Source organism: Anser anser (assembly GCF_964211835.1).
Source record: "Anser anser genome assembly, chromosome: 20".
Lineage (NCBI taxonomy): Eukaryota > Metazoa > Chordata > Aves > Anseriformes > Anatidae > Anser > Anser anser.
Genome location: NC_139741.1, coordinates 8,447,717 through 8,467,610, shown reverse-complemented (window position 1 = coordinate 8,467,610; position 19,894 = coordinate 8,447,717). Strand labels below are relative to the sequence as shown.

At 40.1% G+C, this 19,894-nt stretch overlaps 1 protein-coding gene across 6 annotated transcripts in view; it reads right to left on the bottom strand.

The window, feature by feature from the left end:
• SPNS3 (SPNS lysolipid transporter 3, sphingosine-1-phosphate (putative)) overlaps positions 1 to 19,894 on the bottom strand; it is a 46,331-nt gene that overhangs the window by 7,951 nt on the left and 18,486 nt on the right. For all 6 annotated transcript variants that reach the window (XM_083806249.1, XM_083806246.1, XM_083806247.1 and 3 more), the window contains 8 exons: positions 18,611 to 18,676; positions 18,030 to 18,166; positions 17,367 to 17,518; positions 16,420 to 16,486; positions 14,935 to 15,125; positions 12,874 to 13,026; positions 8,077 to 8,266; positions 2,600 to 2,665 (listed from right to left, as the gene is read on the bottom strand). In XM_083806249.1, coding sequence (XP_083662375.1) covers positions 2,600 to 2,665; positions 8,077 to 8,266; positions 12,874 to 13,026; positions 14,935 to 15,125; positions 16,420 to 16,486; positions 17,367 to 17,518; positions 18,030 to 18,166; positions 18,611 to 18,676 — 1,022 coding nt within the window. The remainder of the gene's footprint in view (positions 1 to 2,599; positions 2,666 to 8,076; positions 8,267 to 12,873; positions 13,027 to 14,934; positions 15,126 to 16,419; positions 16,487 to 17,366; positions 17,519 to 18,029; positions 18,167 to 18,610; positions 18,677 to 19,894) is intronic.

Sequence of the window (19,894 nt, the reverse complement as noted above, 5' to 3'; positions counted from 1 at the left end):
AGACTTTAAGAAAATCTTTCAGTGGAGGCTCAAGTTATGTAAGAAGAATACTAACTGTAATAGTGCTTTGTTCTCTTGGAGAAAAAAAAAGCAGTGATTTAAAAATAATCTGAAATAGAAACTAATAAAAAAAATATTTTGAAGCAGTGATAGTTTTGCTGTACCTGTTCACTGCTTCAAGGCTATACCTCTTGTCTCAAAGGATAATTGTTTCTGACCATTCTTTGGGAGTCAAAGAAGAAACAAAACCCTCTTGCAGCAGACTGAGCTTTTCAGCGGGCAACCAATTCACTAACGCTGACTGCAATTTTTATTTTTTCTTAAAATTCCAGACTGCAGAAAACTGACATGTAGAGAGCAGTACCATGGAAGAGTAACTTGAGACCATAACACAACAGTCAACAACAGTGCTTTGTTGAAGAACCATGAAGTATGAGTTGTTTTATTCCTTTACCTCAATCAGAATGTAAAGAAAGATTCTTCAGGCTATGAAGTCTGAAGATAAACAGGCTCAAGGCAAGGTCAAGTCAGCTGAAGCAGAGTTCTATAGTGCTTCACAGCTTCCCTTTTGCCATTAGCAGGCGCTCAGTGTTTGGCTATATACTTTCACATCCTTCTTTTACACCAAAGACTGCAATAGAGATACTTTTATCTCTGCACAGTTTTTTACCACTCATTTTTAGGTAGCTGTTAGGAATATCAAGCAAGTTGTATACACTGAGTAACTAAGACTATAGTGACAGTCACCTCGGTAGTACATTTTCAGTTCCTGTGGCAGCAAGAAACAATGGCAGCCTTGTGGACAACCACTTTCATCATGAGCCATGGGCTGCAAGTTTTCTTTACTGTCCTAAATTCTTGTGACATGTTATTGGGCATCACTATGCGTTGTGCTACACATGAATGCATTCACTGTGGTTCTTATATGAAAGATTTCTTACGACAGTGGAGTTTGCTTTAGCAATCTGCAAATAGATTTGAACTCCCTCGAAATGAGAAACTATTAAATAAAACAGATGTTCATGTGAATCTTGCTTAGGATCTCTTCAGCTACCGGTTTTCCATGATTAGCCTGAAGGTGGGAAACTAGAGAGTTCTTTTCTGCTTTGCCTTTACATTTGACCCTTCTCTCATCTGTCCTGAGGGCTTTAAACAATTGCTCTACTTTGTCTTCTATTAGCACCAGCTGCATCAGAATTTTACCAGTACCACACCTCTCTCAGCTCTCTCTCTTTCAGGTAACATTCTGCTTTCAATGTTTGGGTTCTGGTCATGCTCACTGATCTGCAACACAATCACCCCACAGAAGAAGATTCTAAAAAGTACAAAATCTGTGTTTCATTGCAATACAGTGCTTTATTCTTTGTAGAAAAGGATAGTGCCAATTAAAATATCCTATCTTATGCCCATGGGGAGCAATGAAAGGATTTTCAGTCATTCTAATAGCTCTGGCTGTGGTATTTAAATCAGCTTTCTGCAGTCAGATTACTAGATACGAACAAGGTAGACTATTTCCTTGCTTGTTTGACTGGTAAACTGTATTCAGCTTGTTTGTACTATGACTTTCCAAAAAAAGTCACATAAGCTACTTCATAAGACTGTGACAATCTGCATAGTTCAGTGATGGTAGAAAATCTCTCTAGCATAACAATATCTGTCCCATATTTTACACAGACATCGATTAGTGACTGTGGAGCTACAGCATAAAACAAGGGTTGCCAAATTCTTCCTTTGAGTAAAACCTCAAGGATATTAAAAAAGTGTTAATCCTTAAAGCCTTTGCAATAATTAATAGAAAAAGCTAGCTGCTTGTTGATACCAAGACTAATTGTGCCACAAGATCTGTGCTTTTCACATCACTCCTTTCTAAAGAAAGTTGCTGATGACATAATTGCAATGAAATAGGCACTGCTATTCTTTGGGCTTGTGGTGGCACTCCTGGAACCCCCAAGAGTATCGTAAGCATTACTGCTTTGCCAATGCTTTGGCAGTGTAGCATCATTTATTAATTTAACTTGTAAGTACTGGAATTTATCTGAACTGTATTCTGGAGTGAGGGAACTTGCGAACAGTTCACAGAATGAAGAATTCTAACAGATACACTACCTTTACTTTGTAGAATATTGGCTTTTCCTCATTTGGCTCATCTTTACAGAGCTTTGGAGCACAAATACAAAATCCCTGAATACAGACAGAAAGTGATTCTTTTTTTTGGTGTAGACCATTTTCTGGCAGACATCCAACAACACAGAGCTGTACACAAAATTCAGACTAGTGTGGGTACCAGAAACACTAGATAGTTACACGTGCATGAATTGCATCCAGTACATCTCCTTTCTGGGCTTACAGTGAGCTTGGACTACTGCACTACTACACCCATATTGTTAGTGGTATCTCTGCACAGCACTACACTACAGCACTACGTTACAGCCCTAATATTAGCAGAGTACCAATAAGGGTATTCTTAGTTAGGTTTCACTCATCTCTTCCTGGAAGGAGAAATTTGGTCCTCCTGGCCACCAAGTTGAACACTTATGAACAATATTGCTGTGAAAAGCTGAAAACCCAGAAATAAGCAAATAGTTTCACAAGCACTTACCAGCAGTATGTCTGTCACAACAGCCCAGTTTGCAGATAAAAATAGTTCTCCAAATGCAATAAAAATCTGCAAAAAAAGAAGAAAGCAGTAACTATACACACTACACTGCTATTTTTTAGTGTGAAGATAAAGGCAGGCTTATCAACTATGCTCATCTCTGTGAGTTGCTGTACATACCCATCTCTTTATAAATTAAACATCTCATCTGCCTATACTTACAAACACTGTCTTCCTCTTAAATAAGAGGAAAGGAACTAGGGAAGGTATGTGAGTTGCTTTGGTTCACGTATCCTCAGCAGAAGAGCCAAAAGAGGAAACATATCACCCTCACAAATAAATTGGAATGAACTGCTGAACCCAAGAAGAGAGAGACAAAAGCCTGTGAAGGGAAACCTCCAGCACAGGTTTAAAATTTTCTCAAAGATCTCCCTTACCATAGGTTTCCAAATGAAACCAACAGAACATCTCTGTGCCAGGACAAGTTCTGTTAAAGGCTCCTTCAGAGAGGTCAGATCCAAAATGAAATGGACTCCTAGAGCCAGACAGCCTCAAGGTCTTGGTGTCCTGTGGGAATTCCATAATTCACCACAGATGGAGATGCAGCCATCAGGAAAAAGGGGTAGGGCTCCCAACAGTTCTTACACCTGTGGTCATATAGAACATTAACCCTTTCAGCCAGCCCTGGGCATGGATTTCAGCAGGCTGTACAGACTAATCAATACTTGAAGAAAACATTAAAGCTGCACTCTAAAGCTGGAGTAGTTCTAGAAGTCAGAATCTGCTTAGTGACACAGGCAACCAAGTCAGATGGCACCTACAAAATAAACTCTATTATAATAACAAGTGCTAGCATCTTGACTGGGTGGGCTTTGATCAAGATATTCTATCTGGTTGATGAAAGAAAGGCACAGTACAAACTATCAGATGTTTTCAGAGGGGTAACTTTCATGCTCCCACGAGGAATCAGACGTACATCTTCTGAATCACTGCATCTTCCTGTTATATACCTACTTCCTCTGCATTTCTTGCCTGTGCTATTCATGTTTTCTCCTCCAAACCAGTCTGGGGAAAAAGTGCTTTGAAGACCAGAGGTACCGAGCACAGACCTTTATCCAGACATCTTTTCCTTCCAAATGCTTTATACAGTTTTTCTAATTTGCAGCTGAATCTATTCCTCCATATATAATTACTTTTCATTAAGTTTTTTAACAGGTATCACCAGTTTCACATACTCCTTGACTATGTCTTAGTTCTTGCATTTGTGCATCCCACTATCAAAGTCTTTCCACTGATTTAACTTTGGTGGACCTTGCCCTTGCAAGAGGCAGAATGCAGTCAGTCTCCAACTCCATGACTGTAACAATATCAGCCTGTTGACTACAGAAATGATTCTACATGCCAGTCGTGGCAGGAGAGCATGAGACACAGCCTTTTATTAGAGAACTTTGGGACAAACACAAAATGAAATGTGTTGGTAACACGGTTAGCAGTATCACATAGTTCAGCTTATTGCCAAGCTGCCTGGCAATAAGGACCAACAAGGGCAAACCTTGCAAATCACCACAAAGTACTAGCCCTTCACCATCGTATCTCAGGCTAATACTCTCTGATCTCTCTTGGAAGATCCATATTAATTAAGAACCTTCCTTTCTTTTTTCCCCTGATTCTATACCAATAAACTTTAAATGTGCCATTGCTAACTTAGGATCACAACCTATGAAGTGGTCAAAGCAGTACTCAGGGAAATTAGAGGCAAATCCAAAAGTGCAGAAGTACCCTGCTATATAGCAATAACAGCTTGAACTTAGTAAATTCTGTTGGTCATGCCATAGCTAACAAGAGATACGGCAGGTTAAAGTGAAACAGGAAGGAAATAAAGAACAAAGATTTATTTAAATCCTGGCTGATACTTTAGATATGACTAGATGCAAATACAATGGTTAGAGCAGAAGGTTCTGAAGTCTCCCAAACTGTTCCTAGATACCATCAATGGAATATATGACTACCTGCTTTCACACACCAAATGAGGGATTGATCTATCTCCCTCACACGTTTAGTGCTTTTAAAGTGTTGTTTCAGGTTTTCCTTTTTCTTTAAGATTTTTCAAGTTATTTAATCTCTTCAGGTGCTTAAGAACAAGAGCCTGGTATGAGAAACATGCTTAATGTAAGAAAAGAATGTAAAATTCATCTTTAGGAAACAAATTATGCTCTCAACCCAGAGTTCAAAGGAATGGGAATTAATGAAAAGTTATCCATGATAAGAAAATGTGACACTCCAGAGCAGAATTTTATACAGAATTTTGTTAATGTTTGAGACACAGCTTTGTCAGCTTTTCTTTTCTTTCCTAATGTCTTGTGTGGATTGCAGTTGTAGGGCACCAGAAAAAAATTAAGCCAGACAGTTTTGGAAAACAATAAACCATTCTGCAAACTATATTAAAGTATTCTTTCTAAAACCAATATCAAATTTGTACTTTCTCATGCAGAATAAATTCAATATGGTTGAATAGCTGGTGTACTCACCCATCCAACTGCAGAACAACTGCAATCTGTAAATATGAGACAGCTATATGTACTTTTCTCTAAAACAAGTAAAGATATTCTGGAAGTACTGTACTTGGCAAGGGAGAAGGGCTGATGATGGCAGGAAAGCAATTGTAATGCTCTATTTAAAGTGTATCCTTCAGTTTCTTCCATGTCTCAATATTCCTTACACTGTCTTAAGTTCTTATTTGAAACTAATATGGAAAATGTTTCCATTGAATTTGTGCAATTGTGTTTGTGACATGCCCTTTCTAATCTGCTAAGTGTATCCAGAAACACTACATTTTATTGCTGTCACCTTCTCCAGGATCCCCAATTTTTTAGCAGACTGAATACTTGAAGTTGGTCTTCAAAGGATGCAACCAGAATAATGTCCCAAATTTTAAGGAGATTTTGCTTTGTAGATGACTGTTTACATTCATACCTAAAGCTAAAAGAGAATTAGATTGTAATCAATGTCAAACACACAATTTGCTTTTAAAAAGTTGCATGTCTAGACAGAAAAGATGGGAGTCAGCATGGCTGGACCATATGTGATCAACCATTTCTGTTTTTTTTGTGGTTTTTGTTTTGTTTTGTTTTTTGGGGGAAAAAAAAACAACACACACAGCATGCAGGTATATCAGAGACAAGAGCTGCAGAATGCCTCCTTCAAAGGCAATTTGCAGGGCAAGACTGCATCCTGAGACAGCATTACCATTAAAGGTAAGTCCATTTAAATCAAAGTTCCCCCAACACTAAATACAGTCCAACTTTCCCAGCTGCAGGGTTCAGTCATGACTTTCCAAAGCACCTGCTGCAATGCGGAGAGCATGTCTTTTGTTTTCTTTTGGAGAGAGGAAAAGATTTAGACAGAGACTCCTCTGATGTAACAAAGTCAGATCACTTTTCTGTCTTTTCAAAGATTGCTTTTGAAATCAAGAACTGTGTGTCCAGAAAGACCAGAGAAATCTCATGACATTTCAGTTTATCTATCCCAACAGAGACCCTGGAAATCCTGCCACGTTTACATGTTAACTTGAGAATTCTTGTGCTTTGAAACATTTCGTCCAGCTTTGTCCATAGCTGATGAAACCCACTCATTCCTTTTCATTATCCGCTCAAGACAGTGGCAAGTACCATATAAAACCTACTACGATTGGAAGCCAATGCATGTATGTTTTTTGCTTCAGTAGTTCCCACACTGAAGTGAAGTGATGGAGACAGGTCTGCTGACATCAGTGTGCCTGAGTAGACAGTAACTGGAAAGCCAGTTTCCTGCTAGTGTCCTACACAAATGGAAGATTTGTTTCAGTGGGACCTTCAAATTAGATGCACCAGCTGGCACGCCACTCCAATTCTCACACCAGTATGACTAGTGTCAGATCTTGTTTAGAAAGCAAGGAGAGGCACGGCTGCTGCCAGAGAAGGCAACAGTTAAACAGTCACGGTGGTAAAAATATTAGAAGAAACAGGTGCTTAGATTATGTAGAATTTATTACCACTGCACATTGCTGACATTACATGTGGGAACACCTGAATCAAGCACATCAAACAGAAGATAAAGTGGTAAAGTCTTTGTTCATAAGACCAACTGCTCTGCCCATGGGAAGAAACTTAAAGAATACAGTTATCCACATCCCAGTTCAGAACTTCCTCCCAGATAACGGCATGAAGACAGAATGCTGTTTGCAAGGACAGAAATATTTAAAACAAATTTTATCAGTCCTAATAAAAGGTATATTTTGGAAAAGGGTAATTGAAAACTGATACATTAATTCATTTGTCTAGTATAGACTGGCGAATCAAACACAGTTGTGGTTGTGTGCTACACTTTTAATGACAAAAGAGAACTGAAGAACACACTCAGAACAGGACTATGTGGGAACCTGAGATGCAGAAAAAGAAAATGGCTAATTCTTTTGGCACTGAGATATCTGCTCTTGAACCCAAAAATAATCTTTAATTTCACATTTTGCTTTGTGTACATACACGCAGACATGCAGATCCATTTGTTTTTAGCTTTGGTTTAAAGGTATTTTTCCACAGGAATTCCTGAGGAGTGTCAAAAGGAAAACCTCTTTGAACAAATGTTATTCTTAGAAGCAAAAAAAGCTGCAAAAATACCCTTTTGCAGAGGACTGTTGATTACTGTAATTAACTTTACTTGGATCCTCTTATTTATGTTAATCATGGTAATGGTGGCTATGGATTCACAGAAAAAAAGCTTGGAGTCTTTCCCTAGCTGTTACCAGATTATAGTTAAAATAAGGTTTACATTCAGTTCTCTCTCACAGGGAGTTTTTGGAACTATTTTTCATTCCTAAGTAAGTTTCTGTTTTTCCCTTTACTGAGACCTTATGTTATTTATACTTCAGGTTGCATTGCCAAAAGTTTGACATTGAAGATTAGCTAGTGACTTGGGGCACTGAAGGTGATGGCTAAGTTATGGTTAGCAAGAACCGTGCATATTGTACAGTCCCAAGTACACCAATCTTTAAGTATTCAGGGAGCAAAAAGAAGAATTCTAAATTAGTCACATAGCATTAAAAATTAACATAAGATCAAGACTTCCTTTAACTACACTTTTGCATATGGACACTCCAGCTTCATGCAGCTAGCTACATAGGCTTACTCTTCTCTTCTCTAGTCCAGGCAGATTCCATAGGTCCTGAGTTCCAGTTTATAATGCTCTGACTGACTGCCCTCTTCACTGGGACAAGTAATGCACAGTGGGGCCCTCACAAGACAGACTGACACTGCAGGTAATACTAGAGCAACATGTGCATTGCCTAGCTAGTGGGCCACTTTGTCTCATTTGCTGAACCTTCTTAATGGTCTAGATGACTGAAGGAATCCAGAAATAGCAATCCTTCTCCTCCTCTTCCCCCTTCCCTGTCTCCCCAGGATCCCAGAAGACATTTTGCTAGTGATAGACAGATTGGCACTTACAAAAGTGGAAGTGATGTTTCTCTGTGCCATCATCAGCGCTATGAATAAGCACAGAGCAGAAACAAACATGCTTGTGGCACAGATCAGAGGATCAGCTCTGTTGTTTATCTTCCTTAATCTTCTTGCAGCTTCTGCCCCAGCAATGACACCCAAGATTCCTGTCCCAATGGTGATGCCTCCAAATATCAGGCTGTCGATAAAGCACAAGAGACAGTTGAGCGCAGTAAAATCATACTCTGGAAAAAGGTTGGTGTTGGGTGTCCCATTGTTAGCTTATACCTTCAGTTTCAGAGAAATCTTTAATGGGCAACTTGGATTTTACTTTACTTGATCTAACCTTCCCACTCCTTCCAAATGGATTTAGTCCCAATGCCTCAATTGCAGCTATGCCCCCTGCAACTGACGCTCTATCTTGTGGAACAGATATTCTCCCATTTACAGAGCAGGTGTTATACAAGCAGCCTCAAGGAGGACTCTTCTGAGTACAATCTGCTTTGGACATCCAGTGATTCAGAGGAGACACAGTCATCTTGGTTAGCCTAGGAATAAATTTACTCAGTCATCCCTAAAACACAGATGGAATAATTCTGTATCACAATCTGCTGTCCTGGAAGAGATCCTATCACATGGAATTATATACATCTGAAATACAGCCCTCCGGTTAGCACAGCTGAGATAACTCACTTCTCTGATTACGGGAAACAGCTACCACCATCCAAAACTGTTCAAAGAACAGTTAACCAATAGGAGGTCCACGTCTTATTTTCTGAATGCAAAATTTCAAGTGCCACCCAGCTTTGTGCATCTGCAAATGCAAACATGTTCTGCAGGAACAGCAAGTTATTAAAAGTATGTGTTCAAATAGCATAGAAGATTCAGACTCCAGAGGGACTTCCATATATGCTTTTCTCTCTGTCCCAAATGAGATCCTAATGACAAAGCAAGCCTCTTGAAACAAGACTAGTGGTGCCACTGATTGTTTAATGCATCATAACTCCCCTGAGGCAAATGGTGACAGGAGCATGGTGTTCTGAGCACAAGTGCTTCTAAATATTTCAGAGTGCTATGTGGAAAGTTTTGTACACTGCCCTAAGCTTTTTCTGAATGCAAAGCAAAGTAACCAGTTAGGATATGATCTGTTCCTTTAATTTACAGTGCATCTGCTCCAATGCCTAGTAAAATTATTATTCTGGGAGATATTGAAAAACACTTGAAAGACAATGCAGTTATTGGTCATAACCAACACAGGTTCACAAGGGGAAAGTCCTGCTTAATTACCTAAATTTTCTTTTAGGGCAATGTTGCCCATCTAGTTGACCAATGGAAGCCAGCAGATATGATCTTTTCGGATTTTAGCAAGGCTTTTGATACTGTCTCTGACACTATCCTTCTAGACAAAATATCCAGCATATACCTTGACGAGTACATGATATGATGGGTGAACAATTGGCTGATAGGTCAGGTTCAAAGGGTTATAGTAAATGGGGTTACACCAGGCTGGCAGCCAGTCACTAGTGGGGTTCCCCAGGGCTCCATTTTAGGGCCAGTTCTCTTCGATGTTTTTATAAATGATCTGGAAGCCAGACCTGAATGAATACTGGGTTTGCAGACGATACTAAATTAGGAGGAGCTGTTGACTTCTTGAGAGTAGAGAAGTCTTGCAGAAAGATCTTGATAAATTAGAGAGCTGGGCAATAGCCAGCCGTATGAAATTTAACAGGAGCAAAAGCCACAACCTGTACCTGGGACAAGGTAATCCTGGATATGATATACATACAGACTGGGGGATGAGAGGCTGGAGAACAGCCCCCCTGAAAAGGGATCTAGGGGTTTTGGTCAATGGCAAGTTGAATATGAGTGAGAAAAGGCCAACCATATCCTGGTGTGCATCAAACACAGCATTGCTAGGCAGCTGAGGAACATGATTGTCTCACTCTGCTCTGCCCTGGTAGAGCCTCACCTCGAGTACTGTGTGCAGTTTGGGGCACCACAATACAAGACAGACATAAAACTATTAGAGAGTGTCCAAAGGAGGGCAACAAAGATGGTGAAGGGTCTAGAGGGCACAACATATGAAGAGCGGCTGAGGTCTCTGGGTTTGTTCAACCCAGAGCAGAGCAGGCCGAGGGGAGGCCTCATGGCAGCCTGCAGCTCCCTCACGAGGGGAGCGGAGGGGCAGGCGCTGAGCTCTGCTCTCTGGGGACAGCGACAGGACCAGAGGGAACGGCATGGAGCTGGGACAGGGGAGGGTCAGGTTGGATGTTAGAAAAGGGTTCCTCACTGAGAGTACGATTGGGCACTGGAGCAGACTCCCAAGGGAAATGGTCAAAGACCCAAGCCTGACGGAGTTCAAGAAGCATTTGGACAATGCTCTCAGACACATGGTTTAAATTTTAGGGAGTCCTGTGTGGAGCCAGGAGTTGGGTTCAATGATCCTTGTGGGTTCCTTCCAACCTGAGATATTCTACGATGCTGTGATTCTGTGATTCCTCTTTTTCATCTCCTTCTGGCTGATTAGGAAGAATTCAGTAATTCTACAAGAAAAAACAATACTGCTATACTAGATAACAAATCTTGAGCACAGCTGTACTCTGCAAGTTTTTCGGTATTCTGATCCGTCACTCACTACAGCTTGTTAGTGACAATATAGATTGAACAGACAGAATAAGTAATTTACAGATTTGTCCAGGAGAGGCAAGTTCCAAGGTGACATTACTTTATCTGAGCATTCATGGAATTGTGTTTAGAAAATTTGTGTGTTATACACTTGAATATAATAAATAAAGGTTGAAATAAACCTACACCTGGAAGAAAAGGGAACAGCCAAAACTAAATCAGAGCACAGCTCAATTGACAGGGAAAAGGGAAGCAGCGAAGCCTAATCCCAGGGAAAGGACCCTATAGGATCTTTTAGGGTTTGAGAATGCTCACATACCTCTCTGATCTGTTTGAAGGTGTCTGCACAAAGACCAGAATAAAAATTTCATAGTGCCTATTTATCTACCTTGAAAGGATTGAGACCTGAGTCAGCTGTGGTGTTATTTGAATTTGTGTTTCCAGGGAGTCCAAGTGACACAGCCCTATCCTTAATAAAAGCCTACAACTGCTGAATGGCCAGAGGGGACAGCGTCCTTAAAGTATCCCTGGGCAGGTCTGGGAATGTGCATCTCAGTTCTCCCAGCATTGTCAGCTACAGGGCTGACATAACTGTTTATATTATTTTTCTTTCTATCCCCCTGGAATAACAGTCTAAAATCAGCCTTATGCTGCCTCTGGCACTAGCTTATGCCAAGGTTATTTTTAAAGCATCCTGTAAGATGCAGTACATGAGGTTAAACTATCAGGTGCTCCCTTTTACTTCCCTGGGGACTATGTCTGCTCTAACAACACTACTGTGGAATAATAATTGAGAAGGAGGATTAGAAAGCATAAGATTAACATCATCAGCTTAAAAAATGAAGTATTTAAACTGTATCTGAAGGTTCAGCTTCCCCTCTCTGCCTACCCTGAGCCAAACTCCTAATTCACTCATTCCTCAGCATTATTCACTACTAAATAATGTGCCAGTGGTGGTATCCACGGAAGGACAACTGCATTTCCCATTGAAGTACCTGTGGATGACTTTTCAATATACCTTCCACTAGCTCAAAACTGGACAGCTCCTCTCAGACTTGGCTCAAGTCTGTATTGAAAATGAAGCAGGAAGGGAAAAATGTGTACATTTAAGGCCTTGCTGCAGTGGTCATCTCCTATCAGGTTAGCCATCTGGTTATGCTACAACTCAGAAAAAACTTTTGAGTTGACTTGGTTATTCCCTTGGGGAAAAAAAAACAAAAAAAAACAAAAAAAAAAGTTTTTGGTTACTGTTTTTGCCTTTACTTGTCTATGTGGAAAGAGAAGATTGTAAGCAGGTAGTTCTTGGAAATCCATCATGAAGATAGGGACTAAAACCAGATCTGGATACTTCCAGAAGAAATGTAGGGACACTTGCATGGAGGCCACTGGTAGGGAGTCAGTCCATAGGTGAAAAGTACAACAGTGCTCAGTGTTGTTAAGGGCAGCCATGAAGACTCAAGGGCAACACTGAATATCTTTTTCTGTTCTGGACAACACACTGTAAGGAAAAGAATTCTCTTCCAAGCTGGGCAAAAGAGATCTCCACCAAGTTGTATTATGATTACTTCAGATTTCTCTCCTGTTGCAAATTCACCTTGCCAGCTCAACATTTGACACGTTTTCATGAATCTCTGTTGGTCTGGACAGTCTCTGTAAGTTGAGCTCTGCTGGCAGTTCCTCACAAATTATCCTGGTTTGATGCAATACGATACTAGATCAAATTCATCAAGCTTGCTTCATGCTGGGACTCACAATCATCTAGCCAACATGAGAGTAGTTTTAAAAACAGACTATCAGGAAGGTAATAGCAAAGTTACAAAAATGTAAAACTTAAACATGCTTAAATGTGTATTTAAGTTACTTGGGGTACAAAGTCAATAGTCAACTGAAATCTCCTTTCTACAGCTGATTTTTTTCCTTGTAAATGTTCCTGTTACTGCTTATTTCCCCTTTACTTAAATAGGTTTGGCAGCATCTATTCAGTTAACTGCATGATTATAAACAAACAAATAAATAGGAGTGTCTCAGCATACCTGGAAGCAATTTAGTCTAACATTCACACCCACTTGCCTTCACAAAAAGTATTCACAGTTACATCCTACCTTCTGTCTTTGGAAACAAACTGTGATTTAGCACTGTACAGTGTTTCCATGTGTATTTCCACAGTTGTGCACACCTCACCTGTTAGATAAACTGCATGATTTTTCAAGGCATGGTGATACAGTGCCCTGGACAACCTGAGCCCTGTGAAGAAACATCGGTACCCACACTCCCAGCGCTCCAGTAACGAAGGCCATGGCAGTCAAACCCAGTGAGGACCAGACAAAACTGCAACTGAAAGTCAAAAGAAAGAAACGAGAGAGATTTGAAAGAATGGGATGTGAGGATGTGCCTATGTGCACTATCCAGGATTTCAAGCAATAACAAAACAGTCCACTCAGATATCTTATAATCAAAATGCACTCACTTGAAGATAGGCATTTTGATGACACTTTATCCATGAACTTTGACAGCAAAATACTAGTTAGAGTGAAGAGTATGACCACTGATTTCATGTTAAATCCCACTCACGGTCTCTTGCAGATTTTATTGTCAACTTCTGCTAAAACAATTGTTGTGACCTTTTGTTAGCAGAACTACATCAACAGAGAGTGGGCAACAATTTAGTGGCTTAGTAGCTAGATGAAAGTGTTCTGTGTGCAAGTCTAAATGCCTTAGGATGGTTTTCAGGTGCTTGTGTAACCGATATAAATGAGAGTAACTTCTGGGTCTTTCAAACTGTTAAGATGCAGTGGTTCGAGCACTGCTTAACTCTACTTGAGTAAATTGACTTTCAGTCTGCACAGAGAGCCAGCAGATAAAAGAAGAAACATTTTTTAAATTGCCCAAACCATGTCACCTTACTGCCCTATTGTAGTAGAAAATCAACTTTTTACCTGTCCTTTTCTAGCTAATATTTTATAGAAAGTCTCCTTTGAGGTCAATGAGAAGTCTTGAAGTCTTAAGACTTCACAGTGCTGCAGATGACCAGCTGACCACTGGGCAAGAAGATTTGTTAGGATATGAATCTAATTCTTCATCTTTTAAAGATAAATGGCTCTTGCACTTAATTAAGTGTGGAACCACCTGGCTTTAGACAGTATGTCCTTATGCTTTGGGAATCAGTACCAAAAGGACAAGAAAATGAAAATCTATTTTTACAACATTGCTGGAGGTTATAAGGAACATCGTCACAGGAAAAACAACTTTGACATTAGTCTGGCTGCTGAAATGTCAGGAAGGTTCCTCTTTGATTCACCTCAGACTGCTACTGCCTTCAAATTGTGATCCAACAAACAGGATTTCTAACGTACTTGCTGTTCCAGATGCAAACTGGATGCAAATCTAATCACCAATTAGAAAATGCTGGCTCCTCCAGAAGAGGAACGCTCCGAAAAAAATCTCCCAGGGAGGCAAGAGGTGCATGTCTTTAACTAAACGCATTTAATCGGGACTCCTGGGAAAGCAGCCTGCAGGCACAGGCAGTGTTGAGCAGGTCTGGCGCAGGTGCACAGCGGCACCTGCTGTTCTCAAACCAGATCCATCTTTTACTCCCTGACCCTGGGAGGGTTTTCACTAACTACAGGGTAACCTGGCTGCAATCGGTGTTTTACTTCGTCCTGCAGGTCAGATGGTGTTGACTTTAATTTCTGTGTGGTTACAACCAAGGGGTCATCTGCCAGACCCCAGTTAGCTGGTTGAAACACATGTACAATTACTTTTTAAACCATATTGGGTCTTGCAGAATCGGACCTCTTTTATCAGAGGCACAGCAGGCTCTCCAATACCATATAAAGACTGCCTGAGACATGCTGATAACTTTCCTTGGGCACTGAGAATTACAGATAAAGTTACACCTGCAAAATGTGCACTTTTACCTATCTAGCCTACCCTACACGTTAAAGCAAGAGGGAAGGGGAAACTTAGTAGAAAAGTAGAATTGGATTTAAACAGGAGCACACTGCCACCATAACTTTTCTTTCCTCCCCCTCCTCAAAATGGAAGGATAGTAGAAAAAAAGCAAATTTTAATCTCTTACATACTATTTCTGTAAATGAGCGGAAGAAAGCTTTTATTAATGGTGTCAATCATCTTGCATACAGCATGTAGTACAGAGGAACTGAGCAGAATTCGAAGGCCATATTTCTAATAGTGGAATGGTCATTTTTCAATGGAAGAAACCTTTGTTGTTAAATCACTTACTTCTTGCCAAGTGATATGACATCTTGCCACCAAGTAGTCTTGGCAGATCTCTGTACACCAGGTTTTTCAGCTGCTACTCGTATTGTGCCAGATATGCTCAATGCTCTGTGTGCTTCTGTCCTTCTCTGGATCTTGTGAGGGACCAGTTTAATCAGAAGAACCAGTGCTATACCTCCCAGGCAAGGAGTTATCTGTAGACACAAAGCTGGTTAGGTCCAGGATACCTTTTTTCTTACAGCAAAAACTCAACAGCAATTTAAATTCATTGCTAGAATTACATATTGGAGAATTAGAGATATGCTCAGAAATTAATGTGACTTGTCTGTCTGTAAGTCATATTTGTAAAGAAGAAGAGTGGATTTTGGTAGTTTATGGTGACTTTGGAGGAAGGACAATAGATTCCCTCTCCCCATCATACAGACACATGATTGCTTGGGATTGTTTAGTCTGGAGAAGAGGAGGCTCAGGACATTATGCTCTCTACAACTACCTGAAAGGAAGTTGTGGGGAGCTGAGGATGAGCCTTTTCTTACAGACAACTAGTGACAGGACAAGAGGGAATGGCTCTCAAGTTGTGCTAGGAGAATTTCAGGTTGGAAATTAGGAGAAATTTCTTCTGAGAAGGAGTCATTAGGCATTGGGACAGGTTGCCCAGGGAGGTGGTGGAATCACCGTCCCTGGGGGTGTTCAATGGAAGGTTGGACGTGGTGCTTAGGGACATGATTTAGTGGGTGATAGTGGTGGTAGGGGTTGGTTGGACCAGAGGATCCTGGAGGGCTTTTCCAACCTTAATGATTCTAGGATTCTGTGATTTTGGAGGAAAACATGAAGAAAACTATATTGGAGTACTCTGATCACAAATGATGCAGCCATAAAAGACTGTCATACCAGTAAACATTCTTCCTCACATATCCTGTAATTGGTACTTAACTTTATAGATAAGCTAGGAGGATCTGGTAAAGCATTTCCAAAGCACTAGGTGCTCAATATGGGGAGACATCATGACGACATGACCAAAACAGAAGTGTTTTTTTCTTGAAACCCTCAAATAATAGAAGTTATTCCTAACAGCATCTCAGAAAAGAAATAAAAAAATAATCTGGCTACCTTCTCTTTATTTTCCTGAAGAATTATACTGGTGCTACCAGTACAAAGATCATTTTACCTTCAGTTTCCTCTGTTTGAGGATGTCTTGGTGCACTGACAACCATTCCAAGTGTGTCCTCAGGTATGAGGAACAACACCTGTCCTGGCTGCTGTACAATTTCACCTATGCCTGCTTTCCTTCTGCAGGAGCTAGGCATAAGTATTCCATTTGTCTTGCAGGAAGAGTTCTCTTAAACACCAAGTTCATGACCAGTCAGAGAATAGAAAGCTCCTCCACCACTCAACACTACACAACGAACACGAGTAATCCAAACCCCAGCCAAAATTATGATTTTACAGTGAAAGGCTCAGCCCCATGAGTGAAAGTGAATAACTCACCCGGAATGCCCAGTGCCAATCACCTGTGACACCTGCCATGCCGGATGCTAGGACATAACCAAGACCACTGTAAGCAACAGAAAGGGATTATCAGTAGGCACTAATGAACTCTTGCTGGCTGAAATGACATGTCTCATCAGCTAAGGAGAGCACAGGGAACTGTTCTGTCATAGTTTTCAAAATAGGTAAGCAGAAACAACCCACATGGTCTATGCTAGCCTACTTGCCAATGGATATTAAAAAGAGAGTCTAACGTCAGAGCAGACTTTAGACAGTAGTAATAATGTCCCAGATTTCACTTGGAATATATGTTCTGTAGGATGACACTGCAAACCTAGATTAGGCAGCCTACAAAGCGCTTTATTATTTGCTCCTTTCTGTGCTAGCCATGTGAAATACACCCTGCAGGAATTCCTTTAGTTTTAATCTGGCTTCAGGCCTCAGCCTTGACTGCCTGCCCTAATAGAGTATGAAGCATTTACAAAGCCCTTTTCAACCTCTCCTTCACACAAGCCACTTTAACTAAAACAGGAGAGGAAAGTGCCAGTTCTTCCTTGGAAGATGTTTAATGGAGGGATCTCAAAAATTTGTCAAGTAAACAAATATCTGAAAGCTAGTCCTCAAATAAACAAATAAATAAATAAAAAACTACTCTCACATGCACATTTCTTTTAGAATTGATTTGATGTTTTATACAAAGCCTATCTGTCTTCAGAGTTTAGATTCTCCCTTAAATTTGAGAAAAAAGCATTTTTTCCTTCAAAGTAAATATGGAAATAAACCTAATCAGTGCTATTTAAAGATGCTATGAAGTGACAAATCTTTTTGCAAGAGCCAATGCAGATATATGTAAAAATCTGTTTAATCAAGGTTGAGGGTATATTGAATTACAGGCCTGGTCACACAGAATTTCAAAAGGCAAGTCAATTACCAGCAAGAAAACCAACCTTCCCACTGGAATGCAGATATAGAAGACAGATAACATTGTGGTCCTTTTTCCCTCATCAAATTGGTCTGCAATGATGGTAGGTGCTACTGTGGAATAACTGGCCGTGCCAATGCCAACTAGTCCCCGTGAAAGAAAGAATATCCAGTGATACTGCAAACAAAAGATACATTATAGTCCAAAAAAGTCTATTCAAGAAAGAAAGCTTACTACTAAAGAGGTGTATTTTAGTGGGTCAAATGTAGCATACGAGATAAGAATTCGGCTGCCTATTGCATATGTCTATAGCCCCTTTGTTCACACCTGCTTCCCTCAACATCCCACTGCTGTTTCTTTCTTACAGTGACACACCGACAGAATTTCAGGATATGGTCAACAGATTGTCCAAACTTGCTGGAAAATGCATTACACCCTAATGTCATAATCAATAGAATGTGGGAGAGAAATAAGATCCCATCAATTGCAACAGTAATGTGTAGGTGCTCCATTGTCTTGGCTGGACTTTACCGTCCTATAAAGCATTCCAGCACAAAGTTCATTTAGTCCAGGCTTGGGGAGCGAGTGCTCACTGACGGCTTTTCCAAATGTGATCAGAGGAGGACTGCATCAAATCCTGCAGATATACGCAGATGATTTATTAGTACCCTCTAAAAAGCTAACATACCGATTCACTGATGAATGAGGTTCCTAATGTTACAACAGACCAGAAGAAAATACCAGCTCCAAGGATGATTTTCCTGTTGTACCGGTCACCAAGGTATCCAAAGAAGGGGGCAGCCAGCATGTAACACAAGATGAAGACTAGAAATCCAAGAAGGCATAAGTACAATATTGGTCAAATTACTCTTATGGTTCTCCTCAGCCCTCAGACAAACTCTATTTATTTTTTAGTGTAAAGATTGAAGGCAGGCTGAGTTTGAAGAAACAGTAGGCATTTAGAAAAAGAACAACATAGATGTATTTATATATATATATATATGCAAAATAAAACAGGCACAAATTGCTCAATTTCTGTATTTCTTAACTGAGAAATTCTTTAATACATGCTGTGGGATTCTTGAAGAACTTAAGTCTAATCTTTCTTGAACCAAAGACTTTCAGTTTCACATTTTAGTCTGCCTGCCCACAAGAGTAATACCACACACAAGTAGGAACTAGAAAAGATAAGTTATAGACTGTATTTTAGTAACAGACCATATAGACACTAGGCAAAGCAAGCTATCTGAATTTAAGAGATTTTATTACCTGTGTGCAGTAGACCTGCCTCCCCATCGCTGAGATTAAAGTATTGCTGTATATCCAAGAGGATCCCTGCAATAGAGTCAAACATTGAATGACAGCAAAGTACACTATTCGTCGTGATTCTACTCATTTGCCAACTCAGATTCATTTCAAGAAGGGAGCTTGCAAGAATGGCAGCACTTTTAGCTTCCCATTTTACATGTAAACCATTACCACAAACTTAGATACACAGAGATTTAAATTTCTTATCACTGTAGATAAAATTCATGATCTTCTACTATCTATACAGGCTTACAAGAGTCAGTGTACTGACTATTGCAATCACAACCATTGTATTTCTTTTTGAAAGTGTTAACAGTTTCAGAATATACAACATTCAAATTAATGAATATTGGGTTTTCCAGAATGCAAATGGCTACAGTCCTCCTCAGCCAATGGTGGCAAAATCAGACAGAGAAATACTACTGTAATTCAGAGAGAAGTTATTTTGATTGGACCGTGGTTCCATGACAGTTTTGCAGAGATCAGCTGAGATGTAAATAACCATGGATTTACAAATTAACGTTTTTCTAGTGGTGACAGTGACAGACAAACTTCACCAAAAGTGATTATTTCCATTTGTGATAAATAGCTGACAGAAATTCTATCTCAATTTCTAACCATTCAATAGCTGTGGAAAAGGTTAGAAGAATTGTCAAAAAGTGTGGAAGCAATCCACAAAAGCAATAATCGGAGGGAAGATCCATGGATCTGGCACTTCATGGATGCATGAATACTTCTGAGACAAAAAGCTCATTTTCATCTCTGTGTCATTCCAAGGCTGCAGATCTACCATCACACCCAGCCTGCATTTTTGCACTGTATTTCTGAAATAGAAAGTAAAAAGTCAAAGATATTATTTTGAATAACCATACTTTGATGACATTGAAAGATCTCAACACAGAAGTGTGTTCTCATGCAGCTTTAGTTTTGCCATTATTATAGTCTAAATCAAAATGTTATTCAGAGATGGAGGCACCACTTAAGAGAATGCATTCTGTGAAATTGCCTGCCCTGCCTCTAGAAGCTGATCTGGAGCGGAATGGAGCTCAGCGTCAGGTTAGCAGAAGGTACCTACTCTGCTCCTACAGTGGATTTTAAATGTAATGCCATGTCCTGTGCTGCTGCAGCCAACTGAAAAGCACTCTTGAGACAGCTAGTTTAAAGCTAAATGCATGCTCTCCCACAGCCCTCGTGGCTGCAGCGTAGTCTCCTCACTATTTACTGATGGGACTTCAAGTCAGTATA